The 18,025-nt window shown below is 38.6% G+C and overlaps 1 protein-coding gene and 1 pseudogene across 2 annotated transcripts; both read left to right on the plus strand.

The window, feature by feature from the left end:
* Positions 1 to 5,081: 5,081 nt before the first annotated feature.
* Positions 5,082 to 6,733, plus strand: LOC307069788 (germ cell-less protein-like 1; the record flags this gene model as incomplete). The annotated part of the gene is made up of 2 exons (XM_079728107.1): positions 5,082 to 5,120; positions 5,366 to 6,733. The coding sequence occupies 2 exons, from the start codon at positions 5,082 to 5,084 to the stop codon at positions 6,731 to 6,733; spliced, it is 1,407 nt and encodes a 468-aa protein (XP_079584233.1).
* A 5,581-nt stretch (positions 6,734 to 12,314) lies between these two features.
* Positions 12,315 to 13,248, plus strand: LOC307069899 (Y-box-binding protein 1-like; annotated as a pseudogene). Its single transcript has one exon. The product of its transcript is annotated as a Y-box-binding protein 1-like (transcript).
* Positions 13,249 to 18,025: the final 4,777 nt, after the last annotated feature.

Genomic DNA, 18,025 nt, shown 5'->3' on the forward strand with positions numbered 1-18,025 from the left:
AGGAGAAATATGCCAAGACACATATTAATCAAACTGTCAGGGCTTCCCTGGTGGCGCAGTGGTTGAGAGTCCGCCTGCAGGTGCAGGGGACACAGGTTCGTGCCCTGGTCCGGGAAGATCCCACATGCCACGGAGTGGCTGGGCCTGTGAGCCATGGCCGCTGAGCCTGTGCGTCCAGAGCCTGTGCTCCGCAACGGGAGAGGCCACAATGGTGAGAGGCCCGCGTACCGCAAAACAAAAAAACAAAAAAACAAAAAAACAAAACAAAACAAAACAAAATGTCAAAAATTAAACACAAAGAAAACATATTAAAAGCAGCAAGGGAAAAACAACAAATAACAAACAAGGGAATCCCCATCAGGTTAACAGCTGATCTTTCAGCAGAAACTCTACAAGCCAGAAGGGAGTGGCAGGACATATTTAAAGTGATGAAGGAGAAAAACCTAAAACCAACATTACTCTACCCAGCAAGGATCTCATTCAGATTTGATGGAGAAATTAAAACCTTTACAGACAAGCAAAAGCTGCGAGAGTTCAGCACCACCAAACCAGCTATACAACAAATGCTAAAAGAACTTCTCTAGGCAAGAAACACAAGAGAAGGAAAATACCTACAATAACGAACCCAAAACAATTAAGAAAATGGGAATAGGAAAATACATATTGATAATTACCTTAAATGTAAATGGACTAAATGCTCCCACCAAAAGACACATTGGCTGAATGGATACAGAAACAAGACCCATATATATGCTGTCTACAAGACACCCACTTCAGACCTGAAAGTAAGGGGGTGGAAAAAGATATTCCATGCAAATGGAAATCAAAAGAAAGCTGGAGTAGCTATTCTCATATCAGACAAAATAGACTTTAAAATAAAGACTATTAGAAGAGACAAAGAAGGACACTACATAATGATCAAGGGATCGAGCCAAGAAGAAGATATAACAATTGTAAATATTTATGCACCCAACATAGGAGCACCTCAATACATAAGGCAAATGCTAACAGCCATAAAAGGGGAAATGGACAGTAACACACTCATAGTAGGGGACTTCAACACTCCACTTTCACCAATGGACAGATCATCCAAAATGAAAATAAATAAGGAAACACAAGCTTTACATGATACATTAAACACGAGGTACCTAATTGATATTTATAGGACATTCCATCTGAAAACAACAGAATACACATTTTTCTCAAGTGCTCATGGAACATTCTCCAGGACAGATCATATCTTGGGTCACAAATCAAGCCTTGATATATTTAAGAAAATTGAAATTGTATCAAGTATCTTTTCAGACCACAATGCTATGAGACTACATATCAATTACAGGAAAAGATCTGTAAAAAATACAAACACATAGAGGCTAAACAATACACTACTCAATAACGAAGTGATCACTGAAGAAATCAAAGAGGAAATAAAAAAATACCTAGAAACAAATGACAATGAAGACACAAGGACCCGAAACCTATGGGATGCAGCAAAAGCAGTTCTAAGAGGGAAGTTTATAGCAATACAATCCCACCTTAAGAAACAGGAAACATCTCGAGTAAACAACCTGACCCTGCACCTAAAGCAATTAGAGAAAGAAGAAAAAAAAAAACCCCAACGTTAGCAGATGGAAAGAAATCATAAAGATCAGATCAGAAATAAATGAAAAAGAAATGAAGGAAATGATAGCAAAGATCAATAAAACTAAAAGCTGGTTCTTTGAGAAGATAAACAAAATTGATAAACCATTAGCCAGACTCATCAAGAAAAAAAGGGAGAAGACTCAAATCAATAGAATTAAAAATGAAAAAGGAGAAGTAACAACTGACACTGCAGAAATACGAAAGATCATGAGAGATTACTACAAGCAACTCTATGCCAATAAAATGGACAACATGGAAGAAATGGACAAATTCTTAGAAATGCACAACCTGCCAAGACTGAATCAGGAAGAAATAGAAAATATGAACAGACCAATCACAAGCACTGAAATTGAAACTGTGATTAAAAATCTTCCAACAAAGAAAAGCCCAGGACCAGAGGGCTTCACAGGCGAATTCTATCAAACATTTAGAGAAGAGCTAACATCTATCCTTCTCAAACTCTTCCAAAATATAGCAGAGGGAGGAACACTCCCAAACTCACTCTACGAGGCCACAATCACCTTGATACCAAAACCAGACAAGGATGTCACAAAGAAAGAAAACTACAGGCTAATATCACTGATGAACATAGATGCAAAAATCCTCAACACAGTACTAGCAAACAGAATCCAACAGCACATTAAAAGGATCATACACCATGATCAAGTGTGGTTTATCCCAGGAATGCAAGGATTCTTCAATATACGCAAATCAATCAACGTGATACAGCCTATTAACAAATTGAAGGAGAAAAACCATATGATCATCTCAATAGATGCAGAGAAAGGTTTCAACAAAATTCAACACCCATTTATGATAAAATCCCTGCAGAAAGTAGGCATAGAGGGAACTTTCCTCAACATAATAAGAGCCATATATGACAAACCCACAGCCAACATCGTTCTCAATGGTGAAAAACTGAAACCATTTCCACTAAGATCAGGAACAAGACAAGGCTGCCCACTCTCACCACTGTTATTAAACATAGTTTTGGAAGTTTTAGCCACAGGAATCAGAGAAGAAAAGGAAATAAAAGGAATTGAAATCGGAAAAGAAGAAGTAAAGCTGTCACTGTTTGCAGATGACATGGTACTATACATAGAGAATCCTAAAGATGCTACCAGAAAACTACTAGAGCTAATCAATGAATTTGGTAAAGTAGCAGGATACAAAATTAATGCACAGAAATCTCTGGCATTCCTGTACACTAGTGATGAAAAATCTGAAAGTGAAATCAAGAAAACACTCCCATTTACCATTGCAACAAAAAGAATAAAATATCTAGGAATAAACCTACCTAAGGAGACAAAAGACCTGTATGCAGAAAATTATAAGACACTGATGAAAGAAATTAAAGGTGATACAAATAGTTGGAGAGATATACCATGTTCCTGGACTGGAAGAATCAATATTGTGAAAATGACTCTACTACCCAAAGCAATCTACAGATTCAATGCAATCCCTATCACACTACCACTGGCATTTTTCACAGAACTAGAACAAAAAATTTCAAAATTTGTTTTGAAAAACAAAAGACCCCGAATATCAAAAGCAATCTTGAGGACAAGAAACGGAGCTGGAGGAATCATGTTCCCTGACTTCAGTCTATACTACAAAGTTACAGTAATCAAGACAGTATGGTACTGGCACATAAACAGAAATATAGATCAATGGAACAGGATAGAAAGCTCAGAGATAAACCCACGCACATATGGTCACCTTACCTTTGATAAAGGAGGCAGGAATATACAGTGGAGCAAGGACAGCCTCTTCAGTAAGTGGTGCTGGGAAAACTGGACAGGTACATGTAAAAGTATGAGATTAGAACACTCCCTAACAGCATACACAAAAATAAGCTCAAAATGGATTAAAGACCTAAATGTAAGGCCAGAAACTATCAAACTCTTAGAGGAAAACATAGGCAGAACACTCTATGACATAAATCACAGCAAGATCCTTTTGGACCCACCTCCTAGAGAAATGGAAATAAAAATAAACAAATGGGACCTAATGAAACTTCAAAGCTTTTGCACAGCAAAGGAAACCATAAACAAGACCAAAAGACAACCCTCAGAAAGGGAGAAAATATTTGCCAATGAAGCAACTGACAAAGGATTAATCTCCAAAATTTATAAGCAGCTCATGCAGCTCAATAGCAAAAAAACAAACAACCAAATCCAAAAATGGGCAGAAGACCTAAATAGACATTTCTCCAAAGAAGATATACAGACTGCCAACAAACACATGAAAGAATGCTCAACATCATTAATCATTAGAGAAATGCAAATCAAAACTACAATGTGATATCATCTCACACCAGTCAGAATGGCCATCATCAAAAAATCTAGAAACAATAAATGCTGGAGAGGGTGTGGAGAAAAGGGAACACTCTTGCACTGCTGGTGGGAATGTGAATTGGTACAGCCACTATGGAGAACAGTATGGAGGTTCCTTAAAAAACTAAAAATAGAACTACCATATGACCCAGCAATCCCACTACTGGGCATATACCCTGAGAAAACCATAATTCAAAAAGAGTCATGTACCAAAATGTTCATTGCAGCTCTATTTACAATAGCCCAGAGATGGAAACAACCTAAGTGTCCATCATCGGATGAATGGATAAAGAAGATGTGGCACATATATACAATGGAATATTACTCAGCCATAAAAATAAATGAAATTGAGCTATTTGTAATGAGGTGGATAGACCTAGAGTTTGTCATACAGAGTGAAGTAAGTCAGAAAGAGAAAGACACATACCGTATGCTAACACATATATATGGAATTTAAGAAAAAAAATGTCATGAAGAACCTAGGGGTAAAACAGGAATAAAAACACAGACCTACTTGAGAATGGACTTGAGGATATGGGGAGGGGGTAGGGTAAGCTGTGACAAAGCACGTGAAAGGCATGGACATATATACACTACCAAATGTAAGGTAGATAGCTAATGGGAAGCAGCCACATAGCACAGGGAGATCAGCTCGGTGCTTTGTGACCACCTGGAGGGGTGGGATAGGGAGGGTGGGAGGGAGGGAGACACAAGAGGGAAGGGATATGGGAACAGATGTATATGTATAACTGATTCACTTTGTTATAAAGCAGGAACTAATAAAAATTAATTAATTAATTACAAATAAATAAATAAATAAATAAGAAGTTAATTATGGAAATTAAGGTGCCTAGAGGACAGAGCTGGGACCAAGATGTAATTCTCCATAAAGGAATAATCACTAACTGTTTTAGATGGGGAAGAACGAATTGTGTTCTTGAAATTAATGGGGAAAATTCACACACAAAGGCCTCTGTTCCACCATGATCCTATGAAGGGAGCCTGAGAGCAATCATCCCAGGAGGGAAAGATAAACAGAGTGGAATCCCTGGTATGGAGTGCCCTTATTTGGCGGGTGGGGCCTAGTGGGTGTGGCTTAGCATGGCGTCCTCTTGCGAGACCCTCAGAGCAAACGTCATAGTATGCAGCAGCATTCTGGGCTGAGCTCGTGCCCATGGCAACGGCGCCTGGAGAGGAAGTTTGTCCACTGCACAACTGAGGTATAGGCCATGGGAGCACGAAGCAGTCGGATGCCATGGCACTGGTGGGGGCATCCCCCAGAGGAGCCAGGTGCCACTGGTGGGGAGGAGGAGGCTAAGGAGGCAGTAGTGGCAGAGAGAGAGGAAGGGAACGAGAGTGAAAAGGCCAGACCCGCCGCCCGTCAGAGGAGCCGCAAGCGGAAGACAGGCCCAGGGGGGCCGCTCACAAAAGAGCCCTGCTGGAAACGTGCTAAAGATCATTCAGGGTCCATTTATGAGGCACTCTTCCTGAGAGGAGAAGAGAGCGACGTGCGGATCTGCGCACTGGGGGAGGAGTGGAACTTGCATAGGGTCTACTTGTGCCAGTCAGGGTTCTTTGCTAGCATGTTCAGTGGCGCTTGGCGGGAGACAAACATGGATACTATAGAATTAGAGATGCCTGACGAGCACATTGATCGCGAGGCACTGCACGAGGCTTTAGGTTCCCTGTACCGAGGCTCCATCCTCATCCCACCCAGTCGAGTCATCGCCATCCTGGCCACAGCCAGCATGCTGCAGCTGGACGAGCTGATTCAGCGGTGCGGGCAGGTCATGAAGGAGACTGTCAGTGCCCAGACCGTGTGCAGCTACTACCACTCTGCTGAAAGCTACGGACTCCAGACCATCAGGACCAGGTGTCTTCAGTGGCTGCTGGACAACATGATGACCCTGTGTAGTGAGGGGCTATTGCGAGAAGTCAGCCTGGATCTCATGAAAGAGGTCGTTGCCTCTTCACGGCTCTTTGTGATGGGGGTGGAGATGAACGTGTACACCATGCTGAAAATGTGGATGTTCTTGCAGCTGCAGCCGACATGGAAGGGCCCGCGCAGTGCCCTATTGCCTGACACTGACTCATGGTTTGCCAGGTCCAGGAGGGATTCAGAGGGCACCCCTTTCCTGGAGACCGAGCAGGGCAGAGCCTTCGTGCCAGTGTTCCAGCAGCTGCGGCTTGCCTACATAATGTGCGACCCGATGTCAGCACACGTCATCCACCAGGATGCGCTGATCCCTCCCTCTTGGTTGTGTCCCTTGTACAGTGAGCATTGGCTTGCACCCCTCCGGGCTGAGCAGACCAGAACTGTCCGGCCCGTGGGCGTCTACGTGTCCGACCCCCAGGGGAGAAGCATGCGGTGCGGCAGCCAGCTCCACAGGGACGAGCTGTGCAGCTGGCGGTGGGAAGGCTTCAAATTCAGCTGGGACCTGGTGCTGTGCTACGCCAACCAGCGCATCATTTTCCGGTGCAGTGCACGGAAAAAGTCCCGCAGCCTCGGGGTCAGCCTACTCGGGCAGAGAAAGGTCGTGTTCCACCTGCGCCTGTTCTCCTTGGACAGGGATGGGAGAGCCGTTTTCAGGAAGGACACAGAATACCAGATGCTTTCCCTGAGACAGAATAAAGGGCTAGAGATAATGAACCTGGAAAACCAAGACGTGGTTTTCCCCATATATGTGGCCTGTAACTTCCTGTACCTCCACCGAGGGGGGCGTTTGCCCCTGCAAAGAAGCTCAGAGAACTGAGCAGCTCTTTCCTGGGGTCAGGGACGACCAGCTTGGTCCAGATGCCAGCTCCTTCTGTGGGACCAACCAGGCTTGCCCATCTCTGGTAACCAATTCTGTCAGAGGCTTTGTTGAACTGTAGCTCCTAATACTTGAGATTGTTTACATGAGCATATGAAGAGGACAAATTTTGAAGCCCCGCAAACTCCTCGAGAATTCATTTGGGCTGTTAACGTGGCAACCTGTCCTCCTGGTTTAGGATCCATCGACACCACCCCCCGCCCTGCCCATCATTTCTGTGAAGACAAAGAGCTATTGACGTTAGAGAGAAACTGTGAGCCTACCTACTCTACTACTCTTAGTGAAACTCTCTTAATATATGTGTTTCCTTTAGTTTGATTAAATGAATGTTAAAGTAAAAAAATAATAATAATAATAATAATTACGTTAGGTGAAATAGAACTGGTTATAGAAATTATATATATTACATACAATACAGAAATTATAAGATATCAGTTATATGATGCAATATAGAAATTATCATGTATAATACAGAATATAAACTATAATATATAATACAGAAATTATAAATTATATATAATATATAATGCATTATTTATATATACTTATTATATATAATATATATAACTCAGTCTTTTTTCTAACTTTGATAATATTATTAATGTAAAAGTAATATGTGCTAAGGGAAGAAAAATTTGAAAATACAGATAAGCAAAGGTAACAGAGTAAATAAAATAGGAAAAATCTATTTTAATTCCAATATCCAGGGATAATCATTATTGTTTTGTGGTGTATTTTCTCCAATCCTTCTCTCTCTTTTACTCCCCACCCCTGGCATACTATGCATGCAATTCTGTATCCTGGTCAATTTTCTCAATATTATATTATGATGTTTTCATGTCAATAAAATTAGATATTATCCTTATATCTCTTCCATTAATAGTCTTTTGATTTGATGTACCAATAAATAACATCTTCTAGTTTTGATAGTTTAGTTTGTCCCATTTTTTTCAAGTGAACCAGCTGTGATGTATATTTTGAAAGAGCTGAAAAAATTATTCTGACATGTATCTCCTGGCTTTAAACCACTGCTTTAGTCCATATAGTATCTATTGAAGTAAAAAACATATAGATGTAGTTATAGAAATTATATATGTGTTTCCTAAATCACTATTTATCCTAAGATACTTGACTGAATAGTAACTCTTCTTCATTCCAATTTGATATGCTCTATTTGTCATATCCTAAATAACTAACTTCTCTTTGTCCTTCTATAATTGCTGTTTTGTTCAATTAATCTGTATGCTCATACTTGCAGTAGTATCACACAATTTTTATTATAGCTTTATGCCAGCTGATTTTACATTGTGTAGGCAATTGCTGTAATTGTTAGTGTACACACTGCAGCAGGAAAAATCAACCATGATAAACAGTTCATACATATGATATGTGAGAGTCAAGATTGGTAATGTCCTGACAGACACACTGATAGCTAGCAAATCCATTTACTTTAATTCATTTTGATGTGACAGTTTTACTGATGGTCTTTGTACTGTTGTGTTACTTGGGCTGCTGCTCTCAGTTAAGAATGACAAGCAAGAAGGGTCTCCCTAGATGTAGAAATCCAGTTCTCTGGAGATAACTCCGATGGTGAATTAAAACCCAGTGAGTTAAGAACATGGTTTTTTATTCACTAGTCAATCCAAGGGGAATTTGAGAAAGTAGAACTCTTTAAATATTTCCCTATGAGTATCTTTCCTGGTTTTGAAATATAATAAATGTTAAGAATAATGTTTAGTTTGGTTCAAAAGTATGGCATTCAAAGACACTCAGAAGTATTGAACAAAAGGCATTATTTTTAACCTTATCATTCTATCAGTAATAATAAAGCACAGGAAGATGAATAATAAAAACAGAGAAATAATATGATGATTCCATTACTCCACTAAGAAAAAGATATAATGATTAAATAATTGAATTTTTTGTTTGTTTGTTTCTTGAATGTGACCAAAAGAAGCACAAGACTTAATAAGATGTGATCTTAACATCTTTATCCATAAGGACAAATCTGAACTATAATGTGACCTCAATTTTTTCACTAAAAAAATCAGGTCCTGAGCCTAATTACAGCTTATATATTTGACTTTAAAATGCACTTTTTGTCCCTTGGGCTCCAGCAAAAATGTGTTCAATGACAAAAGAGAGAGCAAAAGAAAGAATAATGAGGAAAAAAAATCAGAGAAGTTATATTTGTCCTTGAAAAATTGGTGAAATGTAGGTAATGAGCTAGCTTTTACTGGACTAGATGATAGTGTATACACTTTTACATTGCTTTTCTTAAATTTAAAATGGTCTGTCATAAACTACTTTAGGTTTGAGACCCTACCTCTAATGCTCCACTTCAGGTTGAAAGATTTCTCAGTTCTTACTGCTTATTGGGGATTCAATAATAGGACGAATTTATTCAAAAAGAGTAAATTGATCAATGGTATCATTAGACAAAGTGTACAATGGATAGAATTTAGACCAATTATACAAATTATGGGCTTGCTTTTTTGAAAAAAACAAAAAACTGAAACTATAATAAATTAAGGTAACTAACCATGTATGAGCTCATAAAGTCATACATTAATATTTCTCATTATACATAGCACAATTCAAAAAATATTATTTTTGAAAGACTGGCTTTGGACCCTTGTCTGAGGAACTTCAGTTGTTAAGTACCTCATTTTTGTTATAAGCCAGTTGTTTTGTGTCACTCTCAGCCTACCAATAGTGATACTATTGGCTAGGAATTTCTAATGTACTCACCTGGGCCCACAGATACTTTCCCAACCAAAGCCAGTGTTGTGGCTGGACAGGCCCTTGTGGTTCTTATTATGACTGCAAGATGCACATCAGCAAAAATCCATCAAGGAACTTGGCGGGAAAAAAAAAGATCTATTACTCACAGGTCCTGGAGGGTACGTGGCACACCCAAGGGCTACACAGCAAAGTCATGAGCAGAGAAAGAAAGAGAGAGAGAGAGCGCCAACCTGGGGCTCTGCCCTTATACGGGCCAAAAGAGGGGTGCCTAAGCCCTCACAGGTTCACTCTTTATTAGAGAATTTAAAGCATAAGAGTGGGAATTAGAGCACAGGAAGGAAAAAGCAAGGTCACCCTCAGTAAACCTAGGTTACTCAGGGTTTTCTAAAAGGGAAACCTCATGTGTGGAGCAGCCTGGTTTTTTACTTAGCTGAGCTGTGTCATACAGCTGGCAATGTTTATTCAAGATGGATGTCTTTGAAATGGATGCCTCGGCAATCAAAAGCTTAATATCAGACACTTACGTTACAATCAAAAAGCTTAATATCAGGCAGTTACACTACAGCAGTTATGCCGATGAGGCAAGTCACCTTTGCAAAATAGGCATTAAAGACAAAGCAAAAGAAGGACATTGGTATTTTCAGGACACCTATTATTCTCCCCTCTATTCCAGAATTCCCAGTACCACTGAAATTCTCTCTAAATCCAACTTTGATCATGTTCTCCACTGCTAGCTCTCTTCTGTTGGCTCTTGATTGCTTAGAGAATAAAATTCAAACTCATCCTGATAGCATGCAATGTATACACCAATATCATGAAATATTTTTGATTACCTAATAGTTTATTTTGATGCATTTATATCATTTTCTAGCTGTTCTGTTTGTCCAAAATGTCCTTCTTCCTCTTCAGCCTTGATCGAATTCAAATTAGGGACAGACAACATTTCTATTCATATGGCAAGGTTTATTCAACCCTTGATGCAGAATAAAACCCTTTGCTTATGCTATTGTAGTATTTTTTTTACTTCTATGTTGAGTTCATCATAACCTAAACTCATTATAATTTGTCATAACTATGCCTGCCCTCACTACTAGATTGTGAGCACATTGGGAAATGGACCATATTGTATTCATCTTTGTAACTCTGTAAACAAATGTAGATTTGTGTACATAGAAGGACATTATGTTTATTAAGTAAACGGTAAAGTTTATAGTGCAATCAAGTCTTATGACAGATTATGGTGTGGGATAAAATAAGACAATCTTTTACTTAATCCAAGTGTCTTTATTACAAAAGACACTTTTGGCCTTGGTTGCCAAAGACCAAGGATTACAATTTCTAATATAAAATTGTAAGCATAAAGCATGTTATACAACATTCTTATAACACCAGGACATAGCACAGTGTTCAGAAGATAGTACAGGCATACCTTGTTTTAATGCACTTTGCTTTATCACTCTTCATAGACAGTGTTTTTTACTTAATGAAGGTTTGTGGCAACCCTGCATCAAGCAAGTCTGTCGGCACCAGTTTTCCAACGTCATTATTATTTTTTTATTGAAGTATAGTTGATTTACAATGTTGTGTTAGTTTCAAGTGTATAGCAAAGTGATTCAGTTATACATATACCTATATCTAATCTTTTTCAGATTCTTTTCCCTTATAGATTATTAAAGAATACTGAGCAGAGTTCCCTGTGCTATACAGTAGGTCTTTGTTGGTTATCTATTTTATATATAGTAGTGTGTATATTTTAATCCCAAACTCCTAATTTATCCCTCCCCCAGCATTATTTTTTAATTAAGGTATGTACATTGTTTTTTTTTACACATAATGCTATTACATATTTTATAGACTATAGTATAGTGTAAGCATAACTTTTATATGCATTGGGAGCCAAAAATTTGTTTGACTCACTTTATTGCAATATTTGCTTTATTGTAGTGATCTGGAACCAAACTCATAGTATCTCAGAGGCATGCCTGTAGGTGGCCAATGAATAATTGTTGGTAATTGATATGTGCCCTAACATAAGTTGATGCAAGGGTAAAAAAGAACTTTAAAAAACAATAAAAGCACATGTACTTGCTGAATTGAAGAATTCACCTAAGAAAATGTAATTGGATTAGTTATGTTTGTTAAAAGTAGTTATTTCCTCAAACATTATAATATTGAGACTATATCAACATGATGTGGGATATAAAAATCATTCTAGGTATTTCTTCTGAAAAGGGATTTAATACAAAGTATTATTAAGTGCTTAAAAGCATTGCAAGGCTTGGAAATCAGTTGTGGAGCACCAGCAGCTTTCAGATTCACTACGGCAATTTTGGTAAAGACAATGTAGGAAACAAGTGAAAATGTCACACTTTCCCTGCAGCTCTAACATATGTGACTTACAGGGAGGGAAGGACTCTGGCTGACTGTGACAATTAGTCATGTCTGGTGAACCCAATATCAACACTTGTTGCCTCCTGTAATAAGGACAAACGACTTCTTTCACTCTTCTGCTTTCTAAGTCTCTTTCTGGTACATCTCATTGGCAGAATCTAAATTATATCTAGAACCTTACTGGGAAAGATGTGAAAATGGTTCATTAGGGCAAATCGCGAATCCTTGCATGACAATGTAGTGACAACTGTTTCATTTAAATTTGAAGAGCAGGACCCCAGCGAGGCGCTGAGCAGCCCCACCGCCGCAGCTGGCCTTGTGACCATCCCAGCCCCGGAGGAGCCGCAGCTGCCAGCCGCCGGCCCCAGTCACCATCACCGCAGCCATGAGCAGCGAGACCCAGCAGCCGCCCGCCGCCCCCGCCCTCAGCGCTGCAGACCCCGAGCCGGGTCTGACGGGCAGCGGTGCAGGGAGCGGTGGCCCCGGCGGCCTCACGTTGGCGGTGCCTGCCGGCGGCGACAAAAAGGTCAACGCAACGAAGGTTTTGGGAACAGTAAAACGGTTCAACGTAAGAAACGGATATGGTTTCATTAAGAGGAATGACACCAAGGAAGATGTATTTGTACACCAGACTGCCATAAAGAAGAAGAACCCCAGGAAGTACCTTCGCAGCGTAGGAGACAGAAAGACTGTGGAGTTCGATGTTGTTGAAGGAGAAAAGGACGCGGAGACAGGATATGTTACAGGCCCTGGTGGAGTTCCAGCGCAAGGCGGTGCATGTGCACCAGACCGTAACCATTATAGACGCTCTCCACATCGCAGGGGTCTTCCACGCAACCACCAGCAGAATTACCAGAATAGTGAGAGTGGGGAAAAGGATGAGGGATCGGAGAGTGCTCCCGAAGGCCAGGCCCTACCTCAGGCGAAGGTTCCCACCTTATTACATGCGGAGACCCTATGGGCGACGACCACTGTATTCCAACCCTCCTGTGCAGGTTGGAGGGTACTGACAACCAGGGTGCAGGGGAACAAGGTAGACCAGTGAGACAGAATATGTTTCGGGGTTATAGACCATGATACCACAGGGGCCCTCCTGGCCAAAGACAGCCCAGAGAGGACGGCAATGAAGAAGATGAGACAAATCAAGGAGATGAGACCCAAGGTCAGCAGCCGCCTCAACGTCTGTACCGCCGCAACTTCAATTACGGACACAGATGCCCAGAAAACCCTAAACCACGAGATGGCAAAGAGACAAAAGCAGCCTATCCACCAGCTGAGAATTCATCTGCTACGAGGCTGAGCAGGGCAGGGCTGAGTAAATGCCCACTTATCATCTCTACCATCATCCGGTTTAGTCATCCAACAAGAAGAAATGAATATGAATAAGAAATGAACAAAAGATTGGAGCTGAAGACCTTAAGTGCTTGCTTTTTGCCTGTTGACCAGATAACCAGAACTATCTGCGTTATCTATGCAGCATGGGGTTTTTATTATTTTTACCTAAAAACGTCTCTTTTTGGTAATGAAAAACAATTTTTTTTAAGCCTTGTTTTTCTCAATACACTTTTAAAGGTTTTTAAATTGTTTAATATCTGGTCAAGTTTGAGATTTTTTTTTTTTTTTCGGTACGTGGGCCTCTCACTGTTGTGGCCTCTCCCGTTGCAGAGCACAGGCTCCAGACGCGCAGGCTCAGCGGCCATGGCTCATGGGCCCAGCCGCTCTGCGGCATGTGGGATACTCCCGGACCGGGGCACGAACCCATGTCCTCTGCATCAGCAGGCGGACTCTCAACCACTGCGCCACCAGGGAAGCCAAAAGTTTGAGATTTTCAAGAGCCTCATTTTAAATTTGTAATAAAAGTTTACAGCTTGTTTTTTTTCAAAAAAGTCAAACTGCAAGCACCTATTAATAAAGATCTTAAAAATTAAATTAAAAAAATTTTAAAAAACCAGCACGATGCAAAAAAGTCTTAATAATGAAAACATAATTATGGAAGTTTAAGGTAATTAGGAGATAATATCAGGAAGTTAAAAATAAATACCATTTTCAACCTAGCACACACATACACAAATGTGTGTGTGTGTGTGTGTGTGTGTGTATCCTTCACACAAGAAATGGAGATACAAGAGCAATGACCTAAGGTTTTAGCAGCACTGTATCTTTTGTTTAAGGAGAGATCCATGAGTGGATATGAAGATTAGAAATAGTCTAGTGCTCAAGGTTTTACTGTCTAATGGGAAAGTCAAATCCTATTTAAATTGATAAATCTAGAAAATAATGAACATTCAACAAATCCAACTCTAACAGTAAAAGCATATATAGTAAGATCAATAGAATAATATGAACATTTTAATCTGGAAAGACCATATTTTTGTTATTTTAAAATTTCTCTTAATATTTAAATACAATATATAATGTACAATATTTTATTGATGCATAAATCATAAGTGTACAGTTAGATGAACTTTCTCAAAGTGAATATATGGATAACCATCATTCAGGCCAAGAAGTATAATATTTTCAGCAGCACTGAAGCACAGTCACCCAAGAATGACCACTATCTTGACCTTAAGCATCACGAATTAGTTCTCCTTGGTTTTAAACTTTATATACATTTATATACATACAGTAGAATGAATACATAAGCTTTAGTACAGTCAAAGAATGGAAATTGCACAGCAATGAGAATGAACACACTAGGAAAGAAAGGGAAGTCCTGGGCTATTGAGTTTACATATTAGTCAACTATATTAGCTATTGCCAAATGCTTTTCCAAAGTGAATCTAACAGTTTATTCTCCTACCAGGAGTATGTAGGAAATCAGCTTGTTTTACATCCTAACCAAAACTTGGTACTATCTGCTTTTAAAATTTTAACCATTATTATGATCATTTAATAGTTTCTCAATCTGATTTTAATTAACATTCCTCTGATGACTAATTGATGCTGACTACATGTTAATATGTTTATTGGAGATTTGGAATCATCTATATGGAAGAACCTGTTCAAGTCAGATTATCAGTCTTTTATTAAATTGATTTGAAGAAGTTCGTTATATATTTTGGAAGGAAATCCTTTATTGGATATATGTATTCTTCTTTTCACCAGAGCAAACATTGATCTACTGTGCAATTCTCCATCAAACCTGTTCTATCATTTTCTTCCCATATGTGCTGCCAAATCTGAATTTCACGTCATCATCACATAGCTATTAAATAAATCCATACCCTCCCAATTTCCAGGGCTTTGTTTTTTACTTCCCTGTTTATAGCATTACAATTATAGTTCTAATAAAACCTCATTTTCATTATTGCATTTTCCAGCTTAAGAATTAATAAGAGTTGTGCTGTCAGAAGGGCAAGAAATTTTATTGCCAGAAAGTCCTGTGAGGGGGGAAAAAAGGTAGGACAGGAAGCTGGAGAAGAGGGAAAGAGCTGTTATTCTACACTGCAAGTCTGGGCTCTGTGAAGGAAAGAATTAGCGAGGAAGAGTCTCAGACTGCAGCACAGTTTTAGGAAAATTTACATCAGGCTAATATGGTATCCTGGGACCAAAGTTGCCTTGTGAGACTAGTCCTACATCTCATAGGAATGGATCTGCCTTAGTATCACTGTGACTTTCAGTCATTTATTGGTAGCCACCTGTGGGTGCTCCTGGGGTCTTCTGTCTATTACATGAGATCTTAGAGCTGCACTTTCATGGCTGACACAAGAGCTCATTATAAATGACCTAAACAAATCAAAAATCTCCAATACTTCACAATCTTGGCCCACTTTTTTTTTTAAATCAAGCTTATCACTTACTACCCCCTTCCACAAAATTCTTGTTCCAGTCCTTACTGTGCCTTTGTCTTATTCCCCATCTCCTTAGCTGCCATTTTTGTCACTGTTCCTCTATTATATGTTGTACTCGTTGACTATAATATTCTTGCACTACACTTCCACTTACTGAAGGCCAACTCTTTCCTCAGTTGCTCAAATTCCATCTTCTCTGTTAGCTCACTGCTCCAATGACCTTTACTTTTTTCTAATTCTCTTTAGCATTTATATTCCAAATCTTTTATAGTATTTGATTTCTTATTGTTGTGTTGGCGTGCTACTAGATATATAATTTCCTTAACTTTATGTTATCTGAGAGAAAAAAATGGAGGATTATATCTTCTACAGTGTTTTCATGTTCTAGGAATGAGAGCTCCTCATATGTGTACTCCTAGCACCCTGCATGTCTCCTATAGTGGCATTTACCAAACTGCATTAGATTCATTTGATCATTTGATCTATTATACCTATCACACATAACATGCTCAATATATATTTATTGAACAGATTACAGAATGGTTCTAACTTTATAGTTATTTTATGATTTCATCCTCTATGTACTTTGTGTTTTAGTAACATACACTCAACTGTGATTTAATTTTTTCTCAGATTTATAACTCATTTGGTGCCCAGCACTTTGGAGTGATATCACTGAACCAGGGAATGCACCTTTATTGATGAAACCTACATCTTATATCTATTTTTATTGTCATGCTTTCAGTGTAATTGATTATAGGGATATCTGATTTTTACATACCTTTTTTAGATTATTGTCAAACTACTAACATTAGTGAACTTTATACTTTGGATTAATAAAAAGCAGGAAATGACTTAAGAAAAAATATTTCATTGGATAAACTTTGAATATGTCCCATTATTCTATAATAAGAGTATAAAATGCTATTAAATGATCTAACCTCCCTATTTACTAAAGTAAGACTAGTCCAGAAGTTGTGCAAATTCTACCTTAAAAGGTCACTAATGGATACTTCAAAAACAAACAAACAAGCTCATTGAAAAAGAGATGAGATTTGTGGTTTCCAGAAGTGGGGGGAGGGGGAAATGGATGAAGGTAGTCAAAAGATACAAACTCCCAGTTATAAGATAAATAAATAGTAGGGATGTAATTTACAACGTGATGAATACACTAAGCACTGCTGTATGCTATGTATGAAAATGCTTAAAAGAGTAAATCCGAAGAGTTCACATCACATGGAAAAATTTTTTTTCTATTTCTTTAATTTTGTATCTATATGAGATGATGAATGTTCACTAAACATATTGTGGTCATCATTTCATAATGTATGTTAAGTCAAATCATTGTGCTGTATACCCTAAACTTATACAGTGCTGTATACCCTAAACTTATACAGTGCTGTATGTCAACTATATCTCAATAAAACTGGAAGAAAAAAAATGGTATGTAATGGTATGTACTAGAATGCTATGAAAAATCAACAGTAACACCAGTAATAATTACATTTGCTTGAATAACATAAGGTCATCTTTAATGAGAGCATGAAAACAAAAATAAAACAAAGAAACAAAAAACTCAGCACATTTCCATTTCCACAGCCCAAGACAAAACAACACTTGACTTTTTTGCAAGAACTTTCATAGTTAAAACCCCCAATACGACTTCTAAGTTTTTATTTTAAAAACTTGTATTTGACTATAGTAAGAATAATGTAATTAAATCAATATAATCCAGTCAATATCCTTTGACTTATCTTCATTTCCAAGAATGAAAAACTCTGCACATGAGTAAATATTAGCAAAGTTGAGCACAAAGTTATATATGATGAAATCTAAATGTGATTAAATTTATAAGCAATCTGTGCTTTCTTGCAGAGAGAATAACATCAACATTGTACAGACATTTTAGAATTAGATTGGCTAATAACTCAACTGGAAATTAGATATGCCTGATTTTGTTATTATGGACATGGAACAGACTTATGAAAAATATGGGAAAATATGTGTCTCTGATGAACAAAGGGTATCCTCGCTTTCTATAGTGTGGTAGGCAGACTAATTATTCCCTCAAAATGTCCACCCCCTATTCTCTTGAACTTGGATTAGGTAATTAAGGTTGCTAAGCAACTAACCTTGAGAGGGGAATGTTATGCTGGATTATTGGGGTGGGGTGGGGGGCAATATAAAGGGTTCTTATTCAGAGTCAGAGTGATATAATGTAAGGAATACTCAACTAGCCATTTCTTACTTTGAATATGGAAAAGAGCCATAAGACAAAGAATGCAGACAGCATCCAGAAGCT

Source organism: Hyperoodon ampullatus (genome assembly GCF_949752795.1).
Source record: "Hyperoodon ampullatus genome assembly, chromosome: X".
Classification (NCBI taxonomy): Eukaryota; Metazoa; Chordata; class Mammalia; order Artiodactyla; family Ziphiidae; genus Hyperoodon; species Hyperoodon ampullatus.